Source organism: Balaenoptera physalus, assembly GCF_965194825.1.
Source record: "Balaenoptera physalus genome assembly, chromosome: 2".
NCBI classification, from domain to species: domain Eukaryota; kingdom Metazoa; phylum Chordata; class Mammalia; order Artiodactyla; family Balaenopteridae; genus Balaenoptera; species Balaenoptera physalus.
In genome coordinates this window covers 76,025,432-76,045,648 of record NC_138883.1, presented here as the reverse complement: position 1 = coordinate 76,045,648, position 20,217 = coordinate 76,025,432, and the positions used below count along the sequence as shown (strand labels likewise).

The 20,217-nt window shown below is 43.8% G+C and overlaps 1 protein-coding gene across 1 annotated transcript; it reads right to left on the bottom strand.

The window, feature by feature from the left end:
- Window positions 1-14,017: 14,017 nt before the first annotated feature.
- RNASE1 (ribonuclease A family member 1, pancreatic) lies at window positions 14,018-15,708 on the bottom strand. The gene is made up of 2 exons (XM_082452564.1): window positions 15,589-15,708; window positions 14,018-14,855 (listed from the first exon to the last, which is right to left on the bottom strand). The coding sequence occupies exon 2, from the start codon at window positions 14,828-14,830 to the stop codon at window positions 14,375-14,377; it is 456 nt and encodes a 151-aa protein (XP_082308690.1). The 5' UTR covers window positions 14,831-14,855; window positions 15,589-15,708; the 3' UTR covers window positions 14,018-14,374.
- Window positions 15,709-20,217: the final 4,509 nt, after the last annotated feature.

Genomic DNA, 20,217 nt, shown 5'->3' with positions numbered 1-20,217 from the left:
AACAGGAAAAAAACAATTTTAGTTACATATGTACATATGGGAGCCCTACAAAGATATGAGACTCAAAAGACACAGGAAGCCCTGAGGAGCTTCAGGGTCCATGTTTATAATGGCATCCTGGGGCCAAGCCTGGTGCCAGGAGGATTAGCCCCGGCTTAGAGATGCCAAAGTTCCCAGGGAAAATGAGCTAAGTAGACAATTCAATACATATCTCTTACTCACAGGGTGTGGAAATAGAATTTGAGTATCAGGTCAGAGGACACTGTACTTTTAAAACAATTTATCGGGCTTCCCTGGTGGTGCAGTGGTTGAGAATCCGCCTGCCAATGCAGGGGACAAGGGTTCGAGCCCTGGTCTGGGAAGATCCCACATACCGCGGAGCAGCTGGGCCCGTGAGCCACAATTACTGAGCCTGAACATCTGGAGCCTGTGCTCCACAACAAGAGAGGCCGCGATAGTGAGAGGCCCGCGCACCGCGATGAAGAGTGGCCCCTGCTCGCCACAACTAGAGAAAACCCTCGCACAGAAACGAAGACCCAACACAGCCAAAAATAAATAAATAAATATATAAATTTATTTAAAAAAAAAAACAATTTATATTGACTAGAGGATGTGGAGCCAGTAAAATATTATGCCCCTCTTACTGCTTTACTTACTGCCTTAGATGGATACTTTAACTAGTTCCATTGGGGTAAAATAGTATACAATCGAAAACTGTTTCATTGATAAATTCAATACTGTGAATATTCTTTAAGTCACCTTTTTAATTTATAACAGTTTGTGTTTTTCTCTTTTTTTTTTTCTTTTTCTCTCTTTTATTATTCTTATCTTTCTTTTCCGTTTGTGTTTTTCTGTTTGGCTTTTTTGTTTGAAAATGCCATACTATCTAGACAGGGCTAATAGAAACAGAAAACGTGATGTCCACATATGAGGCAAGCCTACAGAGGAAAGCCCACATATGGGGTGGCAAAAGCAAGGCCAAACAGCCTCACAGGAAGGGGGAAGCATAGGCTCATGAGGAGGGGAATTCTTCTGGAGCTCTTCACACTTTTTTTTTTTTTCTTTTTTTAGTTGCAGTGATCGGGGGCTACTCTTCATTGCAGTGCGCTGGCTTCTCATTTCAGTGGCTTCTCTTGTTGCAGAGCACGGGCTCTAGGTGAGTGGGCTTCAGTAGTTGTGGCTCACAGGCTATAGAGCCCAGGCTCAGTAGTTGTGGCACACTGGCTTAGTTGCTCTGCAGTATGTGGGATCTTCCTGGACCAGGGCTCGAACCCATGTCCCTGCATTGGCAGCCGGATTCTTTTTTTTTTTTTTTTAAACATCTTTATTGAAGTATAATTGCCTTCCAATGGTGTGTTAGCTTCTGCTTTATAACAAAGTGAATCAGTTATACACATACAATATGTTCCCATATCTCTTCCCTCTTGCATCTCCCTCCCTCCCACCCTCCCCATCCCACCCCTCTAGGTGGTCACAAAGCACCGAGCTGATCTCCCTGTGCTATGTGGCTGCTTCCCACTAGCTATCTATTTTACATTTGGTAGTGTATATATGTCCATGACACTCTCTTACCCTGTCACATCTCACCCCACCCCCTCCCCATATCCTCAAGTCCATTCTCTAGTAGGTCTGTGTCTTTATTCCTGTCTTGCCACTAGGTTCTTCATGGCCTTTTTTTTTTTTTTTCCTTAGATTCCGTATATATGTGTTAGCATACTGTATTTGTTTTTCTCTTTCTGACTTACTTCACTCTGTATGACAGACTCTAACTCCATCCACCTCATTACAAATACCTCCATTTCATTTCTTTTTATGGCTGAGTAATATTCCATTGTATATATGTGCCACATCTTCTTTATCCATTCATCTGTCGATGGACATTTAGGTTGCTTCCATGTCCTGGCTATTGTAAATAGAGCTGCAATGAACATTTTGGTACATGACTCTTTTTGAACTATGGTTTTCTCAGGGTATATGCCCAGTAGTGGGATTGCTGGGTCGTATGGTAGTTCTATTTGTAGTTTTTTAAGGAACCTCCATACTGTTCTCCATAGTGGCTGTATCAATTTACATTCCCACCAACAGTGCAAGAGTGTTCCCTTTCCTCCACACCCTCTCCAGCATTTATTGTTTCTAGATTTTTTGATGATGGCCATTCTGATCGGTGTGAGATGATATCTCATTGTAGTTTTGATTTGCATTTCTCTAATGATTAATGATGTTGAGCATTCTTTCATGTGTCTGTTGGCAATCTGTATATCTTCTTTGGAGAAATGTCTATTTAGGTCTTCTGCCCATTTTTGGATTGGGTTGTTCGTTTTTTTGTTATTGAGCTGCATGAGCTGCTTGTAAATCTTGGAGATTAATCCTTTGTCAGTTGCTTCATTTGCAAATATTTTCTCCCATTCTGAGGGTTGTCTTTTGGTCTTGTTTATGGTTTCCTTTGCTGTGCAAAAGCTTTTAAGTTTCATTAGGTCCCATTTGTTTATTTGTGTTCTTATTTCCATGTCTCTGGGAGCTGGGTCAAAAAGAATCTTGCTGTGATGTATGTCATAGAGTGTTCTGCCTATGTTTTCCTCTAAGAGTTTGACAGTGTCTGGCCTTACACTTAGGTCTTTAATCCATTTTGAGTTTATTTTTGTGCATGGTGTCAGGGAGTGTTCTAATTTCATACTTTTACATGTATCTGTCCAATTTTCCCAGCACCACTTACTGAAGAGGCTGTCTTTTCTCCACTGTATATGCTTGCCTCCTTTATCAAAGATAAGGTGACCATATGTGTGTGGGTTTATCTCTGGGCTTTCTATCCTGTTCCATTGATCTATATTTCTGTTTTTGTGCCAGTACCAAACTGTCTTGATTACTGTAGCTTTGTAATATAGTCTGAAGTCAGGGAGCCTGATTCCCCCAGCTCCATTTTTTGTTCTCAAGATTGCTTTGGCTATTCGGGGTCTTTTGTGTTTCCATACAAATTGTGAAGTTTTTTGTTCTAGTTCTGTGAAAAATGCCATTGGTAGTTTGATAGGGATTGCATTGAATCTGTAGATTGCTTTGGGTAGTAGAGTCATTTTCACAATGTTGATTCTTCCAATCCAGGAACATGGTATATCTCTCCATCTATTTGTATCATCTTTAATTTCTTTCATCAGTGTCTTATAATTTTCTGCATACAGGTCTTTTGTCTCCTTAGGTAGGTTTATTCCTAGATATTTTATTCTTTTTGTTGCAATGGGAAACGGGAGTGTTTTCTTAATTTCACTTTCAGATTTTTCGTCATTAGTGTATAGAAATGCAAGAGATTTCTGTGCATTAATTTTGTATCCTGCTACTTTACCAAATTCATTGATTAGCTCTAGGAGTTTTCTGGTAGCATCTTTAGGATTCTCTATGTATAGTATCATGTCATCTGCAAATAGTGACAGCTTTACTTCTTCTTTTCCGATTTGGATTCCTTTTATTTCTTTGTCTTCTCTGATTGCTGTGGCTAACACTTCCAAAACTATGTTGAATAATAGTGGTGAGAGTGGGCAACCTTGTCTTGTTCCTGATCTTAGTGGAAATGGTTTCAGTTTTTCACCATTGAGGACAATGTTGACAGCCGGATTCTTAACCACTGCACCACAAGGGAAGTCCCTCTTCACACTTCTTGGTGGATTTTATTTTATTTATTTACTTATTTTGGCCGCACCACACAGCATGTGGGATCTTATTTCCCTGACCAGGGATCAAACACTTACCCCCTGCATTGGAAACACAGAGTCTTAACCACTGGACTGCCAGGGAAGTCCCTTGATGGATTTTATAAAGTCCTTCCCTTGCCCTCTCTCATGGGCTAATTTCATTTTTAATGTGATGAATTACTTTTCAAAAATTAAACAATGTAGCGACTTCCCTTGTGGCGCAGTGTCTAGGACTCTGCTGTCCCAATGCAGGCGGCCCGGGTTCGATCCCTGGTCAGGGAACTAGATCCCACGTGCATGCCTCAACTAAGAGTTTGCATGCCACAACTAAGGAGCCAGCTTGCTGCAACTAAGGAGCCCACGTGCTGCAACTAAGGAGCTGGTGAGCTGCAACTAAGGAGCCCTGGAACCACAACTAAGGAGTCCACCTACTACAACTAAGACGTGGTGCAACCAAATAAATACATAAATAAATATTTAAAAAAATTAAACAATGTAGATAAATACAAACCAATATATAGCACTCAAAATAAATAGTTTTTCATTTACTTACTATCTAAAATATATATATAGACATAAAAACATTGGTGTCCATTTTATTCCTCTCTCCATTCCCATTCCTCTTAACTTTTCTCAAATGAAATTATACATTTAAAGTGTTACCAGTCTTATTTTTGTACTTATACTTCATGTATAATATCTTCATAAACAAAACATAGGGTTTCCATGTGCAATTTAAAAAGAAATTTATATAAATACTATCATATAGTACAAATCATTCTGCAACTTGCTTTTTTTGTTCACTCAACAATGTTTTTAAGACTCATCGATATTAAAATGTATCTTTGTTGTTCTTTTATTTTTACTGGTATATTGTTTGTTCCTTTGTATTAATAAACCGTCATTTATTTACCAGTCGTCTATTTTTGAATATTTGGGATGTTCCCAAATTTCCACCCTCACAAGCAGCACTGCAATGACATCTTTGTACATTTCTCTGTACAAAGAAATTTGTCAACTTAAAGAAAGACACACAGCATAAGAATTGCGAGTTTAAGTTGTATTCATGGTCTTACTGAGGACTAGAGCTTATGTTTGGGAAGGTGCAAGAATCAGGGGTCTTTGAAATTATTCCTGAGATACACATCTAACTATCTAGGAACCTGTTTTTCCAAAGCACAGACTACCTCATCCTGTGTTTCATCCTCAGTTTCCTGCAGGATGCCCTGTCAGTGGTCGACTGCAGTGGGTTGCGACTTAACCCTTGTATAACTGGGTAATGAGTGATGTTCTTTGTTCTTCTTTGTTGACAAACTGATTGTAGCCGATTGTATTTTTCAGAGATGTCCATATCAACATATCCCATTCTACATGCTCTTCTTATAGTGTGATATTGACTCTTCTCTATCAGAAGGGTCTATGTTCCCTTTCCTTGAGTATGGGTTAGTCTTAGAAACTCCCTTCTAATGAATAGAATGGGGTGAAAGTCACACTGTATGACTTCCAAAGCCAAGTCATAAAAGGTGATACAGCTTCTGCCTGGCTTTCCCTCTCTGTTGTAGGACACCCACAGTTGGACCCAATCATCATGCTGTGAGGAAGATGGTGCCACGTGGAGAGGCCTTGTATAGATATTCCAGCCAACAGGCTCAGCTAAGGTATCAGCCAACATCAACCATTCAACATGTGGGTGAATGAGCCTTCAGATGATACCAGCTCCCAACCTCTGAGTCTTCCAGCTGCCGCCTCAGACATTGGAACAGAGACAAGCTGCCCCCACTGTGTCCTATCTGAACTCCTGACCCACTGGGAGCATAATAAATTATTGTTTTGTGCCACCAAGTTTGGGGGTAATTTGTTACACAGATAGACTAACTGAAGCATTGATTGTATAATTTCACCAGAAACTATGGTATGTGAGTTTTGCTCTCAATGTCCTGTCTCTGGCAAAACATGAGAGTATCATGCTCCTGCATTTTTGGCAACCTGATGAGTATGAAATAGCACAACATTGTCATGTAGGCAAAAAAAAAGATGTTATTTGCATCTTTAGATCCTTGGTTCCTAGTACAATGCCTGACACCAGTGGGTTTCTTTTTATTTAATTTAATTTATTTATTTATGGCTGCGTTGGGTCTTCGTTCCTGCGCGCAGGTTTTCTCTTGTGGCGAGCGGGGGCTACTCTTCATTGCAGTGGGCGGGTTTCTCATTGTGGTGGCTTCTTTTGTTGCAGAGCACGGCTTCTAGGCGTGCGGGCTTCAGTAGTTGTGGCACGCAGGCTCAATACTTGTGGCCTGTGGGCTTAGTTACTCTGCAGCATGTGGGATCTTACCAGACTAGGGCTTGAACACGGTTCCCCTGCATCAGCAGGCAGATTCTTAACCACTGCGTCACCGCGGAAGTCCCTGACACTAGTGGGTTTCTTTTTCTTTTTTTTAATGTTTTATTTATTTATTTATTTATTTATTTATTTATTTATTTATTTATTTCTTTTTGGCTGCATTGAGTCTTTGTTGCTGCGTGTGAGCTTTCTCTAGTTGCGGCGAGCCCCTACTGCTCTTCTTTGCAGTGCATGGGCTTCTCATTGCAGTGGCTTCTCTTGTTTCAGAGCATGGGCTCTAGGGTGCACGGGCTTCAGTAGTTGTGGCACAAGGGCTCAGTAGTTGTGGATCGCGGGCTCTAGAGTGAGGCAGTTGATGAAAGTTGAATACAGTCTGTGGATTAGATAACTGTATAGTTTCAATGCAAATTTCCTGATTTTGATAAGTATACTTAATTTTAAACCCTTGTAAAAAGAATGTTCTCGTTTTTAGGAAATGCATAGTGAAGAATTTTGGAAAAGGGGCAACATGTCCAAAACTTACTCTCACACATTCAGAAAAAAGTTTATGTATCTGTACATAAATATGTGACTAATAAAGCAAATAGGAAAAATGTTAATGTTTAGAGAATATAGACAAATGATATACAGGAATTCTTTGTATCATTTTTGCAACTGTTCTGTATAGCTGAAATTATTTCAAAATAAAAAGTTTTTAAAAAATTTCAGCACGGCCATTTACTACTTGTGCAAATTACCTATCTTTGCAGATAATCAGTTGCCTCATTTACTAAGATAAGATATTTTACCTACTCACTTTCATGTATAGAATCTACCAAACTCTACTTTTTTTTTTTTTAATTTTTTTTTTAAATAAATTTACTTATTTATTTATTTTTGGCTGCGTTGGGTCTTCGTTGCTGTGCGCGGGCTTTCTCTAGTTGCTGCGAGCAGGGGCTACTCTTTGTTGCGGTGCACAGGCTCTAGGCACGTGGGCTTCATTAGTTGTGGCACGCAGGCTCAGTAGTTGTGGCTCGCGGGCTCTAGAGCGCAGGCTCAGTAGTTGTGGCGCACGGGCTTACCTGCTCCGTGGCATGTGGGATCTTCCCGGACCAGGGCTCGAACCCGTGTCGCCTGCATTGGCAGGCGGATTCTCAACCACTGCGCCACCAGGGAAGCCCTACCAAACTCTACTTTGTCTGGCACCCTGCAAATCACCAGCCACAGAAAAATGAAAAAGACCGGGTCACCAGTAGCTTTCAGCTGAGTGGGAAAAACAACCAAGAAAACTGGAATGTTTAACGAAGAGTGATTAGTGTTAGTTCTCAGGGTGGTTTCAAGACCTGAATGACCTAATATAGATTTAAACATACATATAAAAGGGGCTTAATGAAATTCCTGGTACCTCATACAAGTAGTTCCATCTCCCCTTTGGATGATTACTTTCAAGGAAAGTATTTTTAGCTCTCTAAAAAAGACATCCTCAAATAGCCCCCTTTCTAGCCAGCTCCCAACTTCCTGTCTTTCCCCCTGGGACAGTGATGGCACCCCTGGTGTCTCTCTGTGTTCAAATTTCCTCTTCTTATAAGGACACCAGTCAGACTGGATTAGGGCCCACCTAAGGCCTTATTTTAACTTAATCACTTCTTTAAAGGCCTTAGCTTCAAATACATTCTGATTTACATCTTACATTTCTGAGAAGTTAAAGTTTGAACATATAAATTTTGGGAGAACACAATTCAGCTTATAACAGTGACTATAAAGAGAAGTTTCATAAGAGCCCCAAGGACCTAAGCGATGGTGTGAGGCATCCCTACATTTAGGTCTTTAATTGTAGTTTGGCAACTTTTCCGAGGAGAGGATACAGTAAGGATAAGAGCTGTTCCCTGCTCTTATGACAACTGTTATTTGGTGCCTACCAGTGGTTGTGGGGATTTCACAGACAGCAGCTTGTAAAGAAAGGTACTGAGGAAAGAACTGATGTTTTTTTATATCTCCCATTGTCTTGGCTGACTGAAGGAATTGCAAGAGTACATGGAGGCTGTAAAAGCAGTAAATACTGGGCATCACACTACTGAGCTTAAGTAAAATAGCAAGGCTTGCCATAGAGGAGGCCCACACCATTCCCAAAAGCCCAAGAAAAGAAGGTGGAATGCTGGAAATGCAGAGCTACATTTCCTGTGAGAAAAAAAACAAAAAGAAAAACAGATTTTCCTCCTACTCCTGAGCGACCTGATTAGCTATAACCTTCCAGGTAGTCAACAGAACCAACTATGCCATCCCTTCTGATCTTGTTTTCTCATCCCTTTTTACCTCTAAGTCTCATCCATACTTACTTCCTGACACCGTATTTATAATCCCTCTGTCTTACTTCTTCTAATCTCCTGTGCCTTCTTCATTGCCTGTTCTGTCCCAACCTCAAGGCTCCCACCTACCCAGGGTCTGACTGAGAACAGATCCTGCTGGTGGTTCCAGGACTTAGAAGCATATCATAGGTCTCTCCGCCAATACAGAGCTGCCTCTGTGGAAAAGAGAGGGCAGAGGGAAGAAGGTTTAGGGTTTTGAAGTTAGGGGGCTTTTGTTTGTTTGTTTTTGCATGTGGATGTTCAATCACAATTTGTTGAAAAGATTATCCTTTCTTCCTAGAATTGCTTTGCACTTTTATTTGACAGTATTTGTGTGGGTATGCTCTGGGCTCTCTATGCAGCTCCGTTGATCTATGTGTCTATTCTTCCACCAATTCACACAAAAATATGTACACAGATGTTTAAAGCAGCTATCTTCATAATCACCCAGAATGGAAACAATGCAAATGTCCTTCAACAGGTGAATGGATAAATAAGCCATGGAACATCCACGCAATAAAATGCTACTCAACGATAAAAAGGAACGAACCACTGATCCATACAACTTGGATAAATTTCATAGGCATTACAGTGAGTAAAAGAAGCCAGTCTTGGAAGGTTACATACTGTGCAATCCAATTTGTATGATTTTTTAAAAAAATAAATTTATTTATTTTTGGCTGCACTGCGTCTTCGTTGCTGCACGCGGGCTTTTCTCTCGTTGCGGCGAGTTGGGGCTACTCTTCGTTGTGGTGCGTGGGCTTATCGCTGTGGCTTCTCTTGTTGCAAAGCATGGGCTCTAGGCACACAGGCTTCAGTAGTTGTGGCATGCGGGCTCAGTTGTGGCTCATGGGCTCTAGAGCGCAGGCTCAGTAGTTGTGGCTCACGGGCTTAGTTGCTCCACAGCATGTGGGATCTTCCCAGGCCAGGGCTTGAACCCATGTCTCCTGCATTGGCAGGCGGATTCTTAACCACTGCGCCACCAGGGAAGCCCTGTATGATATTTTGAAAAGACAAAACTATAGTGACAGAGAATAGATCAGTGGTTGGCAGGTGTTGGGGTGAGGGGAGTGTGTGACTATAAAGAGATAGTACAAGGGTATTTGGGGGGTGGAACTGTTCTGTGTACTGATAGTGTGCAATTCATTTATACGAGTTGAAAATTCATAGAATTGTATACCAAAAAGATCAATTTTCCCATATGATCATTTTTTAAAAAAGAAAGAAAATGTGGAAGCAAGGCATAAAAGCACACACTCTGGGAGTCAGCAGACCTGGCTTTCATCATTCCATACTTGGCTTCATGCCTCAGTTTCTCTTTTTTTTTTTTAATTTTATTTATTTATTTATTTATGGCTGTGTTGGGTCTTCATTTCTGTGCGAGGGCTTTCTCTAGTTGCGGCAAGTGGGGGCCACTCTTCATCGCGGTGCGCGGGCCTCTCACTATCGCGGCCTCTCTTGTTGCGGAGCACAGGCTCAGTAATTGTGGCTCACGGTCCTAGTCGCTCCGCGGCATGTGGGATCTTCCCAAGACCAGGGCTCGAACCCGTGTCCCCTGCATTGGCAGGCAGATTCTCAACCACTGCACCACCAGGGAAGCCCTCTCTTTTTAAAAAAAATATTTATTTATTTATTTTATTATTTATTTTGGCTCCACCGGGTCTTAGTTGCAGCATGCAGGCTTTTAGTTGTGGCATGTGGGATCTAGTTCCCTGACCAGGGATCAAACCCCGGCCCCCTGCATTGGAAGCATAGAGTCTTACCCACTGGACCACCAGTGAAGTCCCTCTTTGTTTTTAAGGTGAAAGTTTTAGAGCCAGATTACAAACGACCTTCCCTGACCTGATGTTCCTTAATTCCACAGATCTACAAACATGATCACATCCATATTAGGCATGTGCACACACACTCATGGTCCCATGCAAACAGATTTTGTATGTTACAACAGCCCAAGCTCTCTTTATCCCAGAGCCCTTCCCTTAAATAATTGTCTGGCAGTATTTATGGGAGAGGAAGGGGGAGCTTGAGGGAGGTGGCGAAGAGAAGCTGCTAAACATGTTGGCCAGAAGCAGGGCCAGCTCTCAGCCTCTATGAGGAATGTTTCCAAGAAGCTTAGGAACTTCCTGGTCCCACTCCCACATTCTCTTGTTGTTGCCTTGATTTTGCCTCCACATTACTCTCTCCCGTCTGTGGACCTGAGCCAAGCTAAAAACCTCCATGGGCTCTCAGGTCCCAGGAAGCTAACAAGGCCTAGCAGAGGCTAGCTGCCAGCCTTGACTCTCAGAGGCTGCCTAAAGTTGCCTGAGAGGAAAATCTGCCCTAGAAGCATGTTTGAAATCCACTGGGATGACCTAGACCTCTGAACATGGCTTTGCATTGAGAAGAGCTTTGAACCAAACCAGATCTCAATGATGTGACTCTTCTAGAGATGCCTACCCATGAAGAGCCAGAAACTGCATGCCAGGGCTCAGCACTCACTGCTAGACATGGATGTTCATCTAGAAGGTCCTAAGCGCTTCCCTGGTGGTCGAGTGGTTAAGACTCCCCGCTTCCACTGCAGGGGGCGCGGGTTCAATCCCTGGTTGGGGAACTAACTGCCAAAAAAAAAAAAAAAAAAAAAAGATAGGGAGTAGAAGGCCCTAAGCGTAAGGGGACTTTGAGATGACCAAACCCAAGCCCTGGGTTTTACAGATTAGACAACTATGGTCCAGAGAGGGCTACAGAGTTGCCTTAGGGGCACAGCACAGGGAGCTGATAGTAGGGCAAGGACTACATTAGGTGCCCTGGCCCAATTATCCACCCAGCTGCAGACTGAGGGAAGGTGGAAAAGGAAGGAAACTGACCCTGAATACAGGCCCTGCTCAGACTTGTAGCAAGAAGAAACCAGAGGATGACATACAGTAGTGATGAGCTTTAAAGTACAGTCACCACACTGGCTAGTAAAACAGGCCTAGTGAGACTCTGTCCATTCAGATGAACAACTCCTTCTCTATGTTAAGTAAGAAGACAATAAGGGAGTGGGAAGGGAGATAAGCGCGGAGGGAGGAAGCTGAGATGAAACCATCCCACCTACACTTGCTGCAGGCCACAAAGAAACCTAAAGTACACCGGAATTTACTGAATGATTTGCAGAGATGTTTGAGATTAGTCCCCTAGAAAGTGGCTCCTGGGAGACAGTTTTGAGATGCTTCCAGGTATGCCACAGTTTAGTCTTCAGGAGGTACACTTTCATTCTGAAACTTCTATGCAGGACCTCCATCATGCATCATGAATCATGCATCATGAATCATGCACATGGAGGGCTGCCCCACATTCGTGATCAATTTCCCAAACCAATACTGAGGCGCCTTCTGCCACGGGCAGGTAGATTCAAAGCCCTTTAGTGCTCCCACTTGCTCTGTGAGGGCTGAATCAGTCTAAGGAGGCAAGAGTGGAGACTGGGAGCAGCCTTTCATTTTCCAGTTAGACAGAAAGCGCAAAGTGCAAATACTGATGAGGCAGCACTTGGAAAGAAAGAACCTGACGCAATGGCCCTTTACTCTGTTCATTGAAGGTATGGGTGACCGATCTGTTTCAGGCTGGAAGACTATTGGCTGCTGGAATTGAAGGGGAATTTACCAGAGAGAGAGACAGGAGAAAATCAGCATGTCAGAAGAGGCAGAAGACACTATGATTTTGTCGGTACAGGTAAAATTGCAGGAGTAAGGAGGATGCTGGGATGCATCTACCTGTCCACTGAGATTGCAGAATTCTTGAAGCTTGTTTGGTTTGAAGATTCTTCTGAAAATTAACATTATCCTTCTTAGAAGAATCACTGGATATGGTCATTTCTGTCTTTAAGCAGGTATCCATCTTCACATGTTAGCACCTCAATTTTAAGATTAATCTGCCTGGGTCAGTCTCCTAGAAGAGGTTAATACTCCTGTATCTGTGGGATAGCAATAGTCGCCCCACAGAACAGACACCTCTGATTTGTCTCCCGATGACTGGTGTTTCTCCCCTTGACTCCGCCTGATGGCTCTAGGACAAGACTCGATCTTCCCCCTCCCAGAGTCCTCCTATTCAGAGCACTTTCCGCCCCACCCCAGCCCCGTTTCCCTGGCTGTGCAGGTCTGCACCCGGACCATCTGCTAGCACCTATCACTTGATTCCCCGGGTGGAGACTCACAGTGGTCCCATGGCCAGGAAGGTGCATGGAACCAGTAGCCAGAGCTGGTGATTGTGCAGAATAGATGCAGCGAAGCTCCAAGTGAGTGTTCAAAAAAGATCTACTAAAGTGTTCTCTTAGCACTAGCAGGAGGGAAAATGAGGAGCTTTGGGTTTGGAAACAAGAGTGAGATGAACTTAAGAAAAATTCTATCTAAAGAAAACAGAACTAGAAACTTAAATTTTCCCTTTTTTCCCTCCTCCATCCTCACTGTTTGTAAGGAGTGAGATCCCCACTACAACCAAAATAGCTGGCCACCCCTCTGACCCACAGGCCTTCTTCCTCTTACAGAGGCCCCAGAGCTAAGCATTCACTTTACCTAAAAAACACACCATCACTTCCAACATTATAAATGTAGTACACAAAGACAATGACAGAACTGGTCAAACTGGTTGGCAGTAGGACCTTTCTCTAGTTCTATGACCTTGTCTAGAGCTTGATGCAGGTGTAAACAGGGGGTCATATGAAATGATTAAGTGATGACAGAAGCCAAGTTTAGTCTTTTCAATGGATGTAAGAAAGGGTTGCCAAGAAGTGAGCAGACTCATAGGCCAAGTGCCCTGGGAACCTGTGGGAGCCCCCAGCAAGCTCAGGCAGAGAAAGCCATGACTCCACAGCACTCAGTGAAGGAGGGAGACTGGGGAATTTCCTTCTTGAGGAGACTCCAATAGCAGAGAGAGCAACGACAGGGAAGCCAGGAGACCCAAGGTCTAGTCTCAGTCAGACAGCAACTAGCAGCTGCCGTGAGCAGGTCACTTAACCTTTCTGAGATTCAGGTTGCCCCTCTGTAAAAGGCGGGGGTTACATTAGGTCAGGGGTGGCCAGTGGGTGGCCCACACACCCTCACCGCTCTCGAGCCTTCGGTAGAGGCCACTATTCCATCACTTCACTCTTTAGGTATTTTTCTACAGCGTTCTAGGCAGGCACTTCCAATTAGAGTTGGTCCACAAGCTGAAATCTACTTATCCTCCCCCCACCTGATGATCGCTGAAGTCCTTCCTAGCTCCTGAATGGAGGGTTCCAACTCTGCAAGGAAGAGAGGACCAGCTTTCTGATTTAGCAATAGCTCCCTCAAAAAAAGGAAAATGGAAATTTAGGGTCATAAGTTCATACACTCCTCCTCCCCACCTGAGGCCGAGGAGGGTCTTCCCAGGGTCACGCTGTCCTTCCTTCTGTGCCAGAGATTTTTGTATCTGAGCTTCGCCCTCTGTCAGCTCGCCCAGCGTGACACTGTCCCAGACCGTAGCTCCTTTTTATCTAAAATAGCCCACACTTTAAAACTAATTGGGCATCAAGGAACCTACAAAGAGAGGAATTATCTCAGGTCAGTGAAAATCAAAAGTCAGAAGAGGTGGCATCTAAGGATTCCATTCACCACTCACCAAAGCTAACCAGATTCACGGTTCTCACCCCTGTCAGGAGAGCGATCACACAGACAGCACCTGGATGGGGACAGCATCAGGAATTCAAGTGGTTGCAACTGTGTTTTATTGAAAGAAGCAGTGAAGTGGTTAACATAGGCCCCATCTCACAACCCTCTCCTCACCCCCCAAGCCACGCAGGGGCAAGCCTCAGGCCAGGGGCGCACGTGTGTGTGTGTGTGTGTGTGTGTGTGTGTGTGTGTGTGTGTGTGTTGGATAAGAGTCCTAATTAACTTGAGTGATTGCCCTCAAGCCAGGGAAGCATGTGCTTGTGTGTGTGTGTGTGCGTGGAGGAGGGGGGAGGGTAAGAGCCCTAACTAACTTGAGTTCTTGCCTGCAGGGCAAGGAAGCAAGAGGGGGAGAGGCAATGAAGTGGGGCATCTCTGGCTTCAGGTAGAGACCTACACAGAATTGTCAAAGTGGACTGGCACGTACGGGTCCCCTTCACAGGCCACGATGATGTGTTTCTCCTTCTGGCTGGTCTTGTAGGCACAGTTGGGGTACTTGGAGCTGCCCGTCTGGCGGCAGTCTGTGATGTGCATGGTGGAGCTGCTCTCATAGCAGTTGGTCCGCCCATTCTTGCAGAGGACGTTTTTCTGGGAGCAGACGGCCTTGACATCTTCCAGGGACTCGTGCACAAAGGTGTTCAGCGGCTTGCACCGTCCCTGGGTCATTTTTCGGCGCATCATCATTTGGTTGCAGTAGTTGGGGTTGTTGCCTGGGGAGTTGCCGGAGTCCATGTGCTGCCGCTGGAACTTCATGGCCGGCGATTCCCTGCCCAGGGAAGGCTGGACCCACCCCAGCACCAGCAGCACCAAGACCAGCCATGGCAGCAGGACCAGGGACTTTGGAGCCATGGTGGTCTCACTTTCCTGGAGGAGCCTGCCCGAGAAAAGGGGGAGAGGAGGAATAACATCGCCTTAGAAAGAGAACCCCAGCTCCCACCTGTAGCCTCCCTGGCTTACAGTCTCTAGGTCAACCAGAAAGATGTCCCTCTTCCTGCGAGCTTTTCCAAGTAACGAGACAATCACATATACTCTTCTCCACAAACATTTGATTCCCACTCCCCACAGAGAGGCCGTCCTCCCCTCTGGGTGGTGACCCCAGAAATGACCTAAAATCCTAGCAGCCCCGTCTTTGAATACAGAAATATTTTTGATACGAAATACCTTTGAAACATAAAACACCTCTGTACCCAGCGCTCACATGGCTCATTAGAAGATGCTTTGGAATAAACCATTAAATAAATAAACCAAATTTTGAATAAGCCAAATTGTATCCCTGAGATAACCATCAAGTATTCATCCAGGATCACGGTGGACAGAGCCCTGTTGTCCTACAACACAAGGGAAACTCAGCCCCAGTGTTTTACACTGGCACCATAAAGAGATGCCATTGTATTCCAAAGAGAGATGCTCTCCTCCCCCAACCTGGGGGCTGCTCCTTCTCCAGCCCCATGGGCTCTCTGCAGCCTATGTGCTCCATTCCTGACTCCAGCTCTGACCCCTGCCCACGTCTGCCTGGCCCGATTCTCAGGCTAGCCTCACCCACCCTGGCTCGCCCCTCTCCAACCCTTAAGCAAAAACAGCTCCTGTGTGCCTCTTGGGCTGCTTACCTGGGTCTCTAGCTTGGTCTCTGAGAGAGAAAAGGCAGTTTCTGCAATCACTCTATCCCAGGGGAGTGGACCTTATACAGATTAAAAGGGGGCTTGGCTTCCAGGAGGAGACGGGTGGGAGGAGCATCTTGGTCTCGGTCCATAGGAAAACAAGGTCATGTGAGGAAGGGGTGGGGAATTGCCCAGGCCACCCTTTTTTCGGGGTTGCTGGGGAGAGTGAACCTTTGTCTATAAGAACCTTTCTTTCTATAAGCAGCAGAGAAAGCCACTATAGCACTGATGCTCGAACCCCAACCAAGTCCTTGTTATCTCTTTGCAAGCTATTTTCACTAAATAGCCCTTGGAGGTTAGCAAAATGCACATAACATGTGATCACGGGAAGGGGAGAGAAAGGGAGGTCCTCTCTTGCCCTGGGTGTCCTGGAGCTGCTTTGGCCAGAATTCCACATCTCCCACCAGCTCCTCTGCTGGGGGAGCAGGGAGAGGTGGCCAGCTGCCCCCAGCTGGAAGGCTTCCCGGATCTGGAGAAAAAGGGGCAGAGTACCTGAACACGGAGGAGTAGAAAGCAGCTTCGGCGTGACCTCACCCAGTTCTGGCCACATCAACACTCCTGGGCTGTTGAAGGAGGGTGTGTGGCCATTCCTATCTATAGTGACCTCTCATCCCGTAGGCCAGAGTGGAGGAGAGGAACTAGGGATAAGCCAAAATGCAAAATCCCCTTTAGAGAAGAAATAGAGAACATCATATTTCTTAGCAGTAAAATTTCATCCTAGAAAGAGACGTGTATTTGCTGGAAGACAATTTTATTTTTATTTATTTATTTTTAAAGTATAGTTGATTTGCAGTATTGTGTTAGTTTCAGGTGTACAGCAAATTGATTCAGCCAGATAAAATGGAGGACAATTTTAATCCCTTTGGAGTGAGAATTATCAAAATATCTCTCCATGCTCTAGGTTTACACTATCTCAGTCCAAATTCTGGTTTAGCACCTTAAGCCCTGGGCAAGTTTCCTCATCTCTAAAATGGGGATGATAATAACATGTTCCTTTTAGATTTGTTATTAAGACAAAATAAAATAAGATACAGAGGGTTTAGAAGAGTGCTTAGAAAGCCAATGATGGTTCACGTGGGGTGGGGTTAAGACCTCCCACAAGGAGTCTGTTTAAATAATACTGAGTGATCTCGGATTTGCTTTCCACAGGAGGCGGAGTCAAGTAACTGCCTGGCAAAACTTTTGTTTTGCTAAAATCCAGAGCTGAAAATAGCAGGCAGTTTCAAAGCCCTGGGGAGCAAAAGGGAGGGGGGAAGAGAGAGGAGAGGAAACTTGACGGGAACTTGACGGGAAGAACAGAATTCTTTAAGGGGAAGTTTTTAAATTGTTTTGCCACATGAAATCCAAGAAATTTTTGGTAAAGTCAGCATTATTTTCTAGTGTGTATAAATTTGGAAGTGGAAGTGGGGTCAAGGAGAACGTGGCGAGGCATGAGCTTTTAGTTTCATGTTTTTGTAGTTTACCTACCACCCAGGTTTTCTTTGCCTCTTAGTCTTTGGATCATACTCATACCATCTTGAGTGGTGTTAGAAGGAAAACTTTTCCTCTACCCATTTATGTTCTTTTCTGGAGGCCTGTGAATTAACTGACAAAAGACAGATTAACAGAAGAATTGACCAAGTTTATTCATCTGCATATGGAGGAGCACAAAAGAAGTAGTTCCCTGAACAGCTAGGGATAAAGGTTTATACATCAACTTAATGGGGGGGGGGGAGGGCAAATAGGGACTCTTAAGGAAATAAATGGGTTTTTTTAAAGGAAAGATAAATGAGCTTTTGGGGGAATAAATGGGACATAAAATAATTTGTGATAATGTTTGTCTTTGCAAGTGTGAGTAGTGTGTCTTCTTCCTGGCTGTAAAACTCCCCTAAGGGGATTTATAGCAGCTTTACTCTCAGAAGACTCTGCCTTTATTCAGATGAGGGAAGCTGCAAAAAAGCCTCTTTCTGCATCTGCTGGGTTTCAAATATCTTCAGTTTAAAACAACCTTCATATTAACTCTGCAGATCTGAGACGGTATCCACAGTAACAAATTTAGAATTTGTTCATTTATTCATTCAACAGTGGGAATACAGAAATAAGTTACAGGGCCTGCCCTAAAGGTACCTGATAGGATAGTTTGTATTCATCAGGTGAGTCCCACCAAGGTGTTGGGCATGGCTGCATGAAAACAGTCATTCATCTGGCACCTTTCCAGTGCCAGAAGAATTTCAGGGAGTTGGTCCAACAAGAAGATTTCAGAGTCACAGTTCAAATATGAATAAGTTTTCTGTAACCCAAATAAGTTTCCTCAATAGCCTACCCCAGAGCATCCCAAACTATAAGAAGTCATTTTGCCTGTTTGTGCGTGGCAATCTGGACAAACCCATGGGGTTGTTTTTGTTTGTTTGTTTGGGCTGTGCCGTGTGGCTTGGGGAATTCCAGTTCCCCAAGCTCACACCTGGGCCTCCCCGCAGTGAAAGCGTCAAGTCCTAACCACTGAACTGCCAGGGAATTCCCACCCTTGGGGTTTTAATTCAACTTCATGGAAACAATCAAAAACCCATCCTTGCTATATAGCCTTACCCTTGGCCTTCTTGCCTTAGGGCAAGAGCTACAGTTGCAAAAGTTGATGCTTTGGGCTTCCCTGGTGGCACAGTGGTTGAGAATCTGCCTGCCAATGCAGGGGACACGGGTTCGAGCCCTGGTCTGGGAAGATCCCACATGCCGCGGAGCAACTAGGCCCGTGAGCCACAACTACTGAGCCTGCGCGTCTGGAGCCTGTGCTCCGCAACAAGAGAGGCCGCGATAGTGAGAGGCCCGCGCACCGCGATGAAGAGTGGCCACCACTTGCCGCAACTAGAGAAAGCCCTAGCACAGAAACGAAGACCCAACACAGCCATAAATAAAATTAATTAATTAATTAATTAATTTAAAAAAAAAAAAAAAAAGTTGATGTTTCTGCTAAACTAGCTCTAGGCTCCCTGCTTGATTCATGGTTCCTCATGCAGTAAGACATTACTACTGACTGAGAACACACAACACTTTCCAGCCAGTCCACTGACTCCTTGTAAGATTCTATTACTCTCTCCGTCTCACGTACTGTTCACCACGGAAGCACCCTGAATCCTGCCATTCTCCTGCTGCTACCAGAAGAAGGGGAGCCTCATGATCATCTTACGTTGGTAGGGAACTTTCTGTATCTCACTCAGATTTATTATAGACTCCTATTGAGAGCCCTGACCTAATTTTATTTGTTGATGGATCATACCTCAAAACTGAAACTGGAGGTTATCAAGCAGTATATACTGTCACTAACCTAAACTCTTCAAAATAGAGCTTGTCAACTAGCCAAAGGCCAGCGAGTAAACATACAGATAGCAGGTATGCTTTTGGAGTAGTATATGATTTGGGGATGCTTTAGAAACAAGCACCAAAATGGACAACAAGTTAAGGAAATTTTAGATGCATTCCTACATCCTAGAGAGTAGTTATTCTAAAGATTGAGGCCCACATTAAAAGAGATGATATGGAAGGTAAAGGATTGCTCTAGCAGATCATTATGCCAAAGAAGCTGCTTTAACCAAGATTATGATTTTATCTAAACCCTCAAAGAATAAATCTCTGGAAGGATTCAACAAGGTTCTAATAAAATATCAAAATTTAGCCCCTGATTTTTGAAAAAGAAGAATGAAAAAATTCTGGTTGTACTCTTCACTTAAATAATCCCTGATGTTCTCAAGACAGCTGCTTGGTGACTTTCATAGCTAGAGAGGAGAAGTCAATACCCGGCTTCAAAGCTTCAAAGGACAGGCTGACTCTTGTTAAGAGGTTAATGCAGCTGGTGACTTTAAGTTGAAGCCAGTGCTCATTCCCATTCTGAAAATCCTAAGGCCTTTAAGAATTATGCTAAATCTACTCTGCCTGTGCTCTATAAATGGAGCAACAAACCCTGTTGTAAGCACATCGGCTTACAACATGGTTTACTAAATATTTTAAGTCCACTGTTGAGATCAACTTCTCAGAAAAGAAGATTCCTTTCAAAATATTACTGGTCTTTGACAATGTACCTGGTCACCCAAGAGCTCTAACGGAGATGTACAATGAGACTCATGTTGTTTTCATGCCTGCTAACACAACATCCATTCTGCAGCCTATGGATCAAGGAGTAATTTTTAATTTCAAGTCTCATTATTCAAGAAATACATTTTGTAAGGCTATAACTGCCATAGATAGTGATTCCTCTGATGGATCCGGGCAAAGTAAATTGAAAACCTTCTGGAAATGAGTCACCATTCTAGGTGCCATTAAGAACATTTATGATTCATGGAAAGAGGTCAAAATATCAAATTAATTGGAGTTTGGAAGTTGATTCCAATCTTCATGGATGACTTTAGGGGAATCAAGACTTCAGTGGAGGAAGTCACTGCAGATGTGGTGGAAATAGCAAAATAACTGAGGCAGGAGATAGATGGGCCCCAGGCTAAGCAGCTGAAATCTGTCCCCTGTGGACAGATACTCCAAGATAAAGATAATGGCAGGAACAAGGAGGAGCTGAGTCCTGCCCAGATAAGAGATAAAGAGACCACATATTTCTCA

Excerpts from the sequence above, each read along its gene's own strand:
- RNASE1 (XM_082452564.1), bottom strand. The coding sequence starts at position 14,830 with ATGGCTCCAAAGTCCCTGGTCCTGCTGCCATGGCTGGTCTTGGTGCTG.